The following is a 13,027-nucleotide window of genomic DNA, read 5'->3' on the forward strand; positions in this document are numbered from 1 at the left end:
CCCTATCATTTGTACAATTAGTCCCCACCCCATACGGATGCTTCTGACAATATTTGGTCATATTTCGATCTGCGGTTATGAAGAAAAAGTTTGTGGACGGACGCAACTGTATGGTATAAGCTCACCATGTGAGCTAACAATAGGTAAATTGAAATTAAAATAATTCGGTGGAAGTGCAAGACGCTTTAGCGGCGTGATCTGCTTTTTAATTTGGTTTTATTTGTTTTACGTCCCATCAACAGCTAAGGTCATTTAAGGACGGCCTCCCGTGCGTGATATGAATGTGTGTTGTGAGTGCGTTTGTATGTTGTGGGAGGCTGTGGTATGTTTGTGTTAAGTCTCCTTATGATAGTCCGGAACTTTATAGATTGATAGTGCTACCTCACTGAAGCATACTGCCGAAGACACCCAGCAGGAAACCCTGCCCTGTCACGTTATACTGACAACGGCAAAGTAGTCGTCCCTCACCCAAAATGCTGAGCTTTAAGCAGGAGTAACGACTTCCATCTTTAAAGACTCTGGTATGTCTTGGCCAGGGGACAGAACCCGAAACCTCCTTCACACGCTAAATGGGCGACCGCTCAACTAAATGCCAAAATTGAGGCAGGGTCAAAGGAGACATTAGGAAGAATAAAGTTGTTAAGAGAAAAGATAAGATCTCAAAAAATATAGTCGCCTCTTACGATTTCTTACGCATTACCTGCAGGACAGAAGATACATTTTCGTTAACAGACCAAATGTCATCAAACTCCATTCAGGCGTTCAGGATGAGTATTTATGAAAAAAAAGAAAGAAAAAAAAAAAGAAAAGAAAAGATTTATGTCTATTTTACGTTCCCTTTTTTGAAATATTAAAACAAAAATACATGACATGAAAAAGCTTCCTTTTACATAACTATGGTTCGATAAATGGACAAATGTACCATTTGAAAAGTCGCATGTTAGAGGTCTCGTCAGCGATGTTAGGGACCAGAAGAGAAACCCTAATGCGCGATGATCGAGACCAAAACTTGTGTGGATGTTGATAGAGACCACAAACCTGTGAGGGTGATTATAGAGACTAGGAGTGTGGTTGCTTGTTCTTACGCAACACAAAGCTGGGCATGTTTATAAGACCAAGTAGTTGACGATTAGTGCTAACTGTGCTGTATGAGAACACACGTCACTGGTCGTCGGCCGGATTATATCATACAGTCTACTTTGTAATCTTAGCCACTACAACAGAACGGTGGAGTTAATACTATTATTTTGGTGAGTAAAAAGTGCGATTCTTTTAATTCCAGGAACAAAATTGACAAAATAATATTTTTGTAAATTTACCGTTTTTTAAGTGGCGAGTACAAACATAAATTTACCTAATTTGATAACATTGGATTTTTTGACAGAACTATTATTGGTGTCTTTTTTGCCATCAATGTGTACTGTGTATAACAGTATATCGCACATGTGTAAGGATCGAAGCTTTCCATTAAGACACCTCCGATAGTCAATACTATGAAAATATCAAATTTTAAATATAGATGTTTTTGCCCAACGAAGCATGGGTCCAGTCTCTGTGAATTACATTCATTATACAACTTGCAGCTCATTGTGCTTTGCTTTATGATTCACGTGCTATTTTGACGTTTAATTGTATTTCTATTCGATACAGTTAAAGTTTACACAAGTTTGGAATTTACGCATGCTGTCGATCTGTTCGACAAAATATGTAGATAGAAAGTCCGAATTATAAATATTGTGGCCCCGTCCATAGATCATGCATTTCTAGTGTGTAATAAACATGGCGATATAATCGAATTAACTGCAGAAATGGATACGTTGAAAGTCTCAGCCACCTCTGTTAATCAAACACTGCCTAGATTTGAGTAACCATAGCTACCTTTTAAATTTTGGACTAATTGTGTGTACCTATATATGCTTATATATTTACAAATGTTTCGTTATTTGATGTCGTTTCTTCTTTTGCCCATTTTTTCTTATAATTTTACCGACCATGTTTTTGCCCAAGTAACAGTTAAGGTGTTGATGGGCCGTTAAGCTAACACACTAATAACTAACGAAAAGAAAAGGAATGTCAAATATAATGGCAATTTTCGATTAACAACTGTTTCAAGGACTGGGTTGTCAGTATAAATGTCCGGACGCTGACCTCATGTTCGTCCAGTGCAAGTATTTTCTGCAGTACGCTTCAGCGAGGTAGCACTATAAAGTCGACATCAGATTAGGGTTATTACAAGGAAACAAACACAAATATACTGCAGCCTCCCAAAACACAAACATACACCTCATGAAACGACTCTGTGTAGATAAAACATTTAACAATATCAACCACCAAACCGAGCATAAAATAGCTATCCACTAAAAATAATTCTCTTAGATGAAAAAATCTATACACACCACTCTATACCCCAGTATAAACCAGAAATTACCCCCTTAATGTTTTTATCTGACCATTTCGAAATCCCGAAGCTTATTTCCATTTTTTTCAGTAAGCATGTTTCGTATTGTCTAGCCAATCATAAATTATACCTCCCTTACCCCGCTCCATGTCGTTCAAAAATACAAGTAAAATAACAGCTAAAATGAGCTGCTGCTCCTGCTCAGCATTTGCCAGTCGTCAGTATAATGTGACCGGGTGGGATGTCCTGCTGGGTGTCTTCGGCAGTATGCTTCAGTGAGGTAGCACTATAAATCGACAAAAACCCCGTACTATCACAAGGAGACTTATCACAGGAATACGCACTCACCGCTCTCATGCCTTAGCTGTTGATAAGAGGTTAAAAAAATAATAAACAAAACCTAACGGAATCCCTATAAGCTAGTATTTATGATGACAAGAGATCCCAGAGGGATATTTGCGCCATCCATTGAATGCTCTTTATAGGTTCCATGTCAGATTGATCTTCTCTCTATTTCCCCCTTTCTCTCTTACTAATCTGTGTCACTTGAGAAAAATCCCCCAGTACTTTTTAAACAAAGGGAACCTATATATGAAATGTGAGATTTAGCGATAATGGCTGTCTTTAGGCCATGTTTTCAAATTGGTCCCAGAATCCAATACGAGGGACCAAGGGGAACCTTCATATGGAATTTGAGAAAGATCCCTTCAGTACCTTCTGTAAAAGAGCGATAACAAACTTCTAATGTCAAAGTCCAAGATGGGTTCCTGTCGGCCACGTTGTTTTCTGATCAATCCCAAATGCAAAATGCACAACTTGGGATCAAGGGGAACATACATATGAAATTTCAGAAAGATCCCTTCAGTTCTTTCTGAGAGAAAGCGGTAACAAACTTCAATTGTCAAAATCCAAGATGGCTGCCTGTCGGCCATGTTGTTTTTCGATTGGTCCCAAAATACCAATACCAAAATATCAATACGTAGATCAAACGCAAGTAAAATACATGTTTTATTTTATTGATTGAACAATAATTAGCTGATTTTTTTTGTATTGAATAAATGTGCAATGCTATGAAAGTGATAGTGAGAATGGAAGTGTGGGTGTTAATATAAATGAAGGTCGCGTGTAAGAATGAATGAAAGAATGTCTGAGTCGAAAATAAAAGTATATGATATCACAAAATAGTAATGTGTAATGCGTATTATTTTGTTACTTGTCAACAGCAACCCCCCCCCCCCCCCCCCCCCCCAAGGCTGCAATATAATGTGGAACACGTGGGAGTTATTATGCTTTATGAATAGTAATTTTATTCACACAATGATATAGATAAAACTCGTACGTGTCTACCTTGTGGCATGCAGGGCGTCAGACCATACCATGTAAACTCGCTGAATCGAGGACCTCCTAAACCAATTAGTAAACGTTATACGTTTATACATACAGTGTATTTAGAGGTTACACAACGAATGGTTGTTGTATATGTTATTTCCGTCACTCGAGTTAGTTATTTTTTCAACAGTTACAAAAACACGATCTTTACTATTATACATACAGTAGACACTATAATTCATACAGTGGACACTATTAAGGTGGGTTGTGACTCGTGACAAATACACAATTTGTATATGTAAATGCCCGCCTACTGTAATACATACAGTGGACACTATTATTAATGAGGGTTGAGGCAAGGATATATCTAAGTGTCCGCCTACATTCAGTATAGACTACTATTAAAAAGGGATGTGATGAGGCTAAGTGCTCACCTACTTTTATACATATAGTATGCACTTTTAAGAAAGGTTGTGATGAGGATATGTCAAAGTCTCAGCCTACTTTTATAAATACAGTGACACTATTATTAAGGAGGGATGGTGCAACGGTATATCTAAATATCCGCCTACTTTTATACACACAGTGTACACTGAAATTAAGGTGGGTTGTGACGAGGGTATATGTAAATGTCCGCCTACTTTGTTTCATCTTTATAGTAGACTTATTTGTGGACACGTCTTTATGATTTTGGTTGCAATACGTTATTTCTTTTAAAGGCGACTAAATTTGGGATCTTATCGTTTCTCTTCTTTCTGAACAACTATCTTCTTCCTAATGTATCCATTGACAATATCCCACTTTTGGCCTTTAGTTGAGCGTTCGCCGCTGCGAGGAAGGCTTTGGGTTCTGTCCCCTAGCCTAGACATACCAGAGTCTTTAAAAATGGTAGTTGATGCTCCTGCTTAGCGCTCAGCATACAAGGAGTTGGACGACTGGTTCGCCTGTTGTCAGTATAATGTGACCGGGTGGGGTGTGTTGTTGGGTGTCTTCGACAGTATGCTTCAGTGAGGTAGCACTATAAATCGGCAAAAGGTCCGGCCTATCACAAGGAGACTTAACACTAACATACCGCAGCCTCTCAAAACTCACATACGCACTCGTCACACGCATGCATGTCACACGCACGGGAGGCCGTCCTTACATGACCTTAGCTGTTAATAGGACGTTAAACAAAATAAACCAAACCAAACCATCTTTTAAAACCTTTCCCTTTCACTTTGGATAATTTGGCCGTAATGTCTTTCTCTGTGTTGTTGAGCCGTTCATAATCCAATGATAATAATGTTACACAACAAAAAGAAAACAATGCAGTGTGTTTTCTCTCAGTGATTACTCAACATTAACGACTACAAATTGTTTATGATGACAAAATTGTCGTTCCCGCAAACAGCAGTCGGAAACCACCAGGACTTGGGCCATTGCTTCAAGCCAAATCGTGATTTATTCTCCATTCTGTCAATTAAATTGACGTACATGTAACTGCATACATATTACCAGAGTACTTTGGTTTTATCTGTTTAACGTTCTATAGACATGGTCGTGCGACATGGCAGGTACAATTCTTACGCCCTGGGTATACTTACATTTTTTTTTTATTAAAGTAGTATATATTTCTTGAGCACCTTTTTACATCTTAAAATTTATTTCAGATTTATGGGTATATTGGGCGGTATAATATTTTTCTCTCAGTTTAAAGTTTCATTTTTTTTCTGATAAATTGGTAAATGGTAGTTTTTATACTCTCTTAAACAATTGATAGGAATGCTAAATTTTTCTCAAAATTCATCAAAAGTGTACATAGATTTATCTGCTTTCATGATGTTATGAATAAAGTATATACCTTTTTTTAACGATGTATTATTGAAAATTGTCTTTTTATCTATTTTGATTTCACTATTATACCATATTGGATTTTCGAGAATGTTTGTTTTACATATATTGCTTGCATTAAGAGTCTTACACCAGGCATCTAAAACTTCTTTCCAAAATGTATTCTTACAATATCAATTTTTTGATTCCTTCTTTAAATATTCAATTCCAAAATTTGCTAATTTCAGTTTATCTAATAATGATTCTAGAACAATATCCCCATTTCCTACTTTATTATATATACGTCTGACCCAAGTTGCTTTAAGAGCGGTTATGAATGATTTTAAATGAAGCATCTTGAGCCCCATTTCTTCGATTTTTTTGATTTTTTTTTTATAATTATGTCCCTTTTTACTGGATCAGGTTTACCATTCCACAAAAAATCATAAAACATATTGTTAATTTCCTTAATATATAGTTCATTGGGATTTGGAAGTGAAATAAATAGATGATTAAATTGTGATATTAGTAGTTTTGATTACAACTTTTTTACCTATTAGTGTAAGCACTCTCTTGTTCCAATTTGATATTAAAGACTTAAGTTTTGCGAGTTTTTTTGTCAAAATTATGTTTAGTAATTCTGTGTAAGTCAACATTATATTCTATACCTAATAGGGTGAAGCGCGTACTTCCTCATTTTAAGTCAAAATTTGAAGCAAAAATGTGTTCACTATATTTTTTACTGCCAATCTATACTACCTGGGTCTTGGAAAAGTTCGGTTTCAGTCCAGAGATACTAGCGAAGAAGTTTAGATATTTGAGTGTTTCATCTAAAGATTTTCTAGAACCATCTTAAATTACAGATGTGTCATCAGCAAATTGTGATAAAGTATTTCGTTTCCTCTGATTAATATACCTTTAATATTTTTATTGGTTCTTAAAATTATTGGAAGATTTGGTTTGGTTTGGTTTATTTTGTTTAACGTCCTATTAACAGCTAAGGTCATTTAATGACGGCCTCCCGTGCGTGCGACATGCATGCGTATTGCGAGTGCATATGTGTGTTTTGGGAGGCTGCGGTATGTTCGTGTGAAGTCTCCTTGTGATAGGTCGGAACTTTTGCCGATTTATATTGCTACCTTACTGAAGCATACTGCCAAAGACACCCAGCAACACACCCCTCCCGGTCACATTATACTGACAACGGGCGAACCAGTTGTCCCACTCCTAATATGCTGAGCGCTAAGCAGGAGTAGCAACTACCATTTTTAATGACTCTGGTAGGTCTCGGCCAGGGGACAGAACCCAAAGCCTTCCTCACAGGGGCGAAAGCCCAACTAAAGGCCAAAAGTGAGGCATTGTCATGGGAGACATTAGGAAGAAGTAAGTTGTTAAGAGAAAAGATAATATCCCAAATTTAGTCGCCTCTTATGATCATGCAATGGGGGCAGCAGGTACAATTCTTACGCCCTACCTGCAAGGACATTATTGAAAGAATTTCTGCAGATAAAATGAAAATGTAAGAGGACACTGTATCGCCTTGGCGCAGCCCCGTTCGATATGAAAGAAGTTAGACAGATTCCCCCTATATTAACAGCTGAGTGTATATTATTCTGAAAAAGGTCTATCCATTTAATAATGTTAGGGCCAAAGTTAAAGTATTTCAAAGTTTTACTAATAAAATTTCAGGAAACGGAGTCGAAAGCTTCTTCAAAATCAATTAAAAGTAGGAGTCCAGGGCCCATATTCATAAAAAATCTTAGTTAAATACTTAAGTTTGACTTAAGTTTTACTTAACTATAAATATTTTACTTAGTTAAATAAAACTTAAGTTTGAACTTAAGTACTATTCATAAACGACTTAAGTATTTACTTAGTACATACTTAGCTAAGTATAAATATTTAAGTATTTCATGTAGTTGCTATGTTGTTGCTAAGTAGCTGCGTGATGTTTTTCGTAAAACGTGAAATTTGGCACCGGCGTTCCTGGCATTCCAAGACGATCAGAATCCGGAAATGGCAACAGCAAAAAAAGACGAGATGACCAAACTGGACTAAGGACGAATGCCTTGCGATGGTGAGGCTAGTACATGTTTACAAGTGAAAGAAAACATGTCATACGTGGATGATTTAAGGACGGAATGTCGGCATCTGCAAATAGGCAAGCCTGGGTTCAGGTTGCCGGCAGATTAAACAGTTCAGATGCATTAATCAGGAGAGAGTCGGAAGAATGCACTAACCTCGTCGTTCAGGCCAAAAATGCACATAGCGTGTTCATCGTAGAGTCAAGGAGAACAAGTACGTTTTAGTTAATTTCCACTAAACCAAACATCAGTTGAAATGTACATATCAAACCCCTAGTTACATTGTACGATCTGTAAAATCCCACCCCCAAACACGCTAGAACTGTCACAGCAATCAACTGTTATTTAAAACTTTCATTTCGTTATCAAAGCAGGGGAGTACTAAATACATGACAGGGCCGGAATGCACATGAACGGGTTCAAGTTAAAGTACAAGTAACCTCAGTGTTTTTTTAATATACAGGTAAGAACTCTATATATATACATTTTTTTAATTAGTGAATAAAAGATACGATAAAACTTTGAGGCAGTATTTCTGGTTTGTCAAAGTCAGGAAGAGAAACAAAAATGAAGTTTTTATCTAAATAGAATTTGATTGGTATGTGGGTATGTTCCTTATAAACTACAATTGCTCCGTGTCGTTGTAGTATTGACTTCGTAATGGGCCTTAAAGACAGTGAGATTGACTCCCCCATCTTCGATTCAAACCTTTACATCTTGTTTTAAATGATTGAATACAACAAAATCTGAAGTTAATGATTTTTTTTCTTAAAAAGAAGTTGATTTCTGTAGATTACATCTTTCTTCTGAGTTGTTAAGTATTTACTTAAGTATTTTTAAAGGAAGTTAAACATCCTCATGACGTTACTTAACTTTAAGTAAAAACTTAAGTAATACTTAAGCTTAAGTAGTTTTATGAATACAACTTAAGATAAAACCTTGAATTAAGTAAATACTTAAGTTTATTTTAGTACTTAAGTACAAATGTCCTACTTAAGTATTTACTTAAGTGAAATATTTAACCTAAGTTTTTTTTATGAATATGGGCCCTGGTATATTGTTATCTTCTGTGTACTGCATGATATCATAAATTAAGCATGTGTTTTCACCTATGTATCGACCAGGGATAAATCCAGTTTGATTATTGCTAATTAATTTACTTATAACAGTTTTGAATCTTTCTGCTATTACTCCAGATGCTAATTTATAGATATTGTTTAAAAGTGTTATCGGTCTCCAATTACTTAATTTGTTACGAGGTTTGTTACCTTTTGGAATGCATATTATAATTCCCTGTTTTTGTGTCACTAAAAGTTCTGAAATACTTTAACTATAATTTAGAGATCTTAAAATGAATGGTCCTAATTGTTTCCAAAATAATTTCTAAAAAACTCAACGGTAAAACCATCCAAGCCAGGGCTTAGATTGTTTTTCATTTGAAGAAGTGTACTTGTTAATTCATCAATGGTAATGTGTTGTTCGATATTTATTTAAGGAGACTAAACACGAACATACCGCAGCCTCCCAAAACACACATACGCACTCACAACACCACACAACACAACACGCTTGCATGTCGCACGCACGGGCGGCCGTCCTTAAATGACCTTAGCTGTTAATAGGACTTAAAACAAAATCAACCGTACCAAACCTAATCGATGCGCGATATCGATGTAACTGTTTTTGATATCTAACTGCAATTAGTTTGGTAGCAGTGTGTGGACTTTTTCACATGTGTTTTCTACTTTTTCTTCACGGTTATCTTCTAATCCGAATATACGAACACTGGATTTTCTGATATATTGCTCGAGCTCGTTCACTCCATATTCGGCCTTCACTGAAGTATAGCCGACCTCACTAATATATTCTTCCATTTTGTTCATCTTCTTTCCATGATGCAACTTTCTTCCTCAGATCGTCGTTGGTGGTTTCTCAATCAAACACTCGACTTTCAAGAATGCCAAGTTTCTCATTGAGTTTACCGACTATTTCAGATGTTACATTGGCTAGGTATGACTTTGTAGCTATTTTGCTGAACTTCTCAACAAGCTTTCAACAGTTATCATTCCGGAGAGTTTTTGGTCAACACAACATAATTTAGTTTGTAAACCGGCTATTGCCTTCATCATACCTTCTCCAATGTTTTTCAATTGTATATTATCCATTTTGAAAGCAGTGAGAGTGGATTGATTTGTACTCATTGTTTTCAGCTTTCTTCACTATCTTTTTACCACTTTTCTTTGGTGCGTCGATATCATGAAAACTAAGATCAGAACTTTAAATAGATATGCTTTTTCTTTTATCAGACATGATAAGGTCGCAATATAACGACGTATTGAGGCGGTGAAAAGTTCAGGTGAGCGTGCCGTATACAGGTGTAGTACGCATAGTGAGTACTGTTCCGTAGGAGATTGAAATGCCCAAAAAATGTCTATTGACTCACATTTAGGTGGGTCTCGGTTCCGTATTTCTACATGTATGGACTCGCATCACGATGTTGATGAAGTGCGACAAATATGTAATTCGATAATCAAAAAAAAAAAAGAAAATGCTGATAAAAGGAACATCATTGACGAGCGATATCAACTACGTCCACCTGACCACGTGACGTTCCTTCAAAACTTCAAAATTTCTTAACAGAATGATCATTACGGAAAATCTGGACTTGACTTTTGTCTTATGACCTGGGTAGTACTTTTCAAGAAACAACGATAACAAACTGCAAATGTCAAAAATCAAAGATAACTGTATTAGGGCCATTTTGTTTTCTAAAGTTCAAATGGGCACAACTAGTGCCAAGGGGAACCTATTCGTAAAGTTGAGGGAAATCCTATCAGTATTTCACGATAAATAGCGAAAACAAAGATTGTCTTCGGACGGATGGACTGACGACGGACCACAAATTTGAATATCCAGTAGTTAGGGTTATGCTTATCCTTCAATACTTAATATACCAAAATCGATCTGAATCAACAGGAACCACGATATCTCCTTTTCTTTCCTGGTCAAGTATTCATTATTCTCCTTGTCATTAGTACATTGTACAAATTAGCTGGTGTACAAATTAGCTGGTGAATTCTGCTGGTGGTCGGGTGGCAACTCACTCGCCGCCTTTCATCCAGGAGAATAGGTACGAAGGCCACTTAACTGAACTTGTGGGTCTGCTTTCTTTCCGAGTACTCCGATTTCCTCCTACGATACAAGTAAAAGTTGTTGCGCAATTATTGTTAAATAAAAAAGTGTATATTATAAACGTTAATCAAGCAATTACTAAGTACTACTTAATATTTTGTGTTACAGTCGCCACACAGAAATCATGGATAACCTGAATAACACGTCATTCAAGTTCTCGACAACAAAGGCAGTGAACTTAAAAACTTTCCTGGTGCCACTAGGTGCCTTAGTAATAGTCATCAACGCCTTCTCGGCTGCTGCATTACTACGGTGTAAACACATGGAGGCCAAGCTTCGACAGTTCGCTGTGTGTTTGACAGCCATTGATATATGTGTTGGATTTAATCTGTTGTTCATGGTTCTGACTTACGCCAGCAATGCTGCCCAGAACGTTGTCCCATGTTACATAGTTCTAATGATGCCCCGGTTCACATCATATGTAGGCATGTTCACCACGACTGCCTTCGCGATAGACAGATTCGCCAGTATATACCGCTGGCATAGTTCATTTATCACCAAGGAGAAAACGAAGGCTTTCTGTGTTACAGTTTGGATTTTTTCGTTTATTTTAACACCTGTGTCGTTCCACGGACAAAACTATACATGCGACTCACAGGATCAGATAGATTATGATCGTGAAACGCACACACTCTTCATGATCGTTCCAATGTTGTTATGTTTTGTTGTGATCTCCGTGTGTTATATCGCCGTCTACATCACTATAAGGAAACATCTAAGTAAAACAAAAGACTTAGGAGTGAGTATGAAGGAATACGCATTAACCATGTTCCAGTCGACTCTTGTGATCGGGGCTGTAATCTTTGCATACCTTCTGTGTTATGGACCCATCAGCATTCTAAAGATATATAACTTCGTTTACCCGGATACCATTTTGCCAACGCGCACACTCAGGAACGTGACTCAGGTAATTTTTGTCGCCAACAGTTTAATCAATCCTATCATCTACTCCGTACGATTAAAAGAATGCCGGCTTGAGCTAAAAAACATGTTTTGCTTTTTCAATAAAGCTATCAGAAATAACATCTTACAAAAGAAAAAGATACTGAAAGCACCGTTTCTTGAAAATAGGCGTATTGGGTCTTCGAGTACCTCAGCTATTTATGTTACTGGACAACATCTGTCCAACGACATATCAATAACTACAACAACGCCATGCGGCAGTCTCTATGGTAACTTAATATCCCAACAGTCTGCGATAACTTCTACTGAAGATGGACACGCTTCTCTCTCTATAACGAAATCCCCAGTCGAAGAACATAGTGCGGAAGCTCAAATTTGTTCACACTCCGGCACCTGTTCCTACAATGAACAAAAATGCAGCTTTTCTTCAGACCATTCCAATCTTCAAATTGGTCAGCAACGATATCTCGATCTCGCGGATGTCGTCAGGACATGTAACACATATAGTGACGCTTCCTGTGAAGACATTGCCGAAAGTGTTCGTGATACCGATATTTCAATTTCCAATTAATCTGTTTCCGCATGTTCTGAAGTTCAGGAAATCTTTCTGGATTCCCTGGCCTAATACTTCAAGCATACAGTTATCAAAACAATCAGCATGCTATCACCGTATCATAATATCTTGCCGAAAAAAAACCCCACTTTATTCTTTATGAATTAGTAGATAGATGTACATTGCCCGCGGGCTACCAGATACGAAATTAATTGGAACCCAAAATGTTCTTTTAAACTGCCATTTTTGGATATTATGAATAAATGCAGGAGGGTATTTAAAAACTGTATTGCTCTTTTACCGATTTCAAGAAGGTTTCTATAGAAGAAATTGTAATGACAAATGTCCTTTGTAACATCGGAGTGCGTCAAGGAAAAAATCTATCGATATTTCTTTCCTCTATTATCCTTTTTTGCATGAAATAAAATGTCTTCAAGATTTAGCTGGGCTATTCTCGAAAAATATTATTGTGTTTCAGCATCATGGTGACATACAATGCTAAAGTAGAGTAATGCTTCAGCATAGGTTGAATTATCTCCAATTAATCTTCAATAAATAATTTTCGTTAAAGGTGGGGTCAACATTTGGTCCCCACATCAATTTCTTTCATATTTTCCTCATATGTAGATAAATGAAAATAAACCATAACCCCATAAAGGATTAATTATTATCACAACGGATAGTCATACTGGACATCCTTGCATCAAACCAGATTGAGTGACGGGAGTACTCTCACAAAACGCTTGATATTTGACA

The 13,027-nt window shown here is 36.9% G+C and overlaps 1 protein-coding gene across 1 annotated transcript; it reads left to right on the forward strand.

The window, feature by feature from the left end:
* Positions 1 to 910: 910 nt before the first annotated feature.
* Positions 911 to 12,693, forward strand: LOC117340228 (adenosine receptor A2a-like). Its single transcript, XM_033901980.1, has 2 exons — positions 911 to 1,250; positions 10,924 to 12,693. Exon 2 carries the CDS (start codon positions 10,940 to 10,942, stop codon positions 12,287 to 12,289), a length of 1,350 nt encoding a protein of 449 aa, XP_033757871.1. The 5' UTR covers positions 911 to 1,250; positions 10,924 to 10,939; the 3' UTR covers positions 12,290 to 12,693.
* Positions 12,694 to 13,027: the final 334 nt, after the last annotated feature.

Source organism: Pecten maximus, chromosome 13 (genome assembly GCF_902652985.1).
Source record: "Pecten maximus chromosome 13, xPecMax1.1, whole genome shotgun sequence".
NCBI classification, from domain to species: Eukaryota; Metazoa; Mollusca; class Bivalvia; order Pectinida; family Pectinidae; genus Pecten; species Pecten maximus.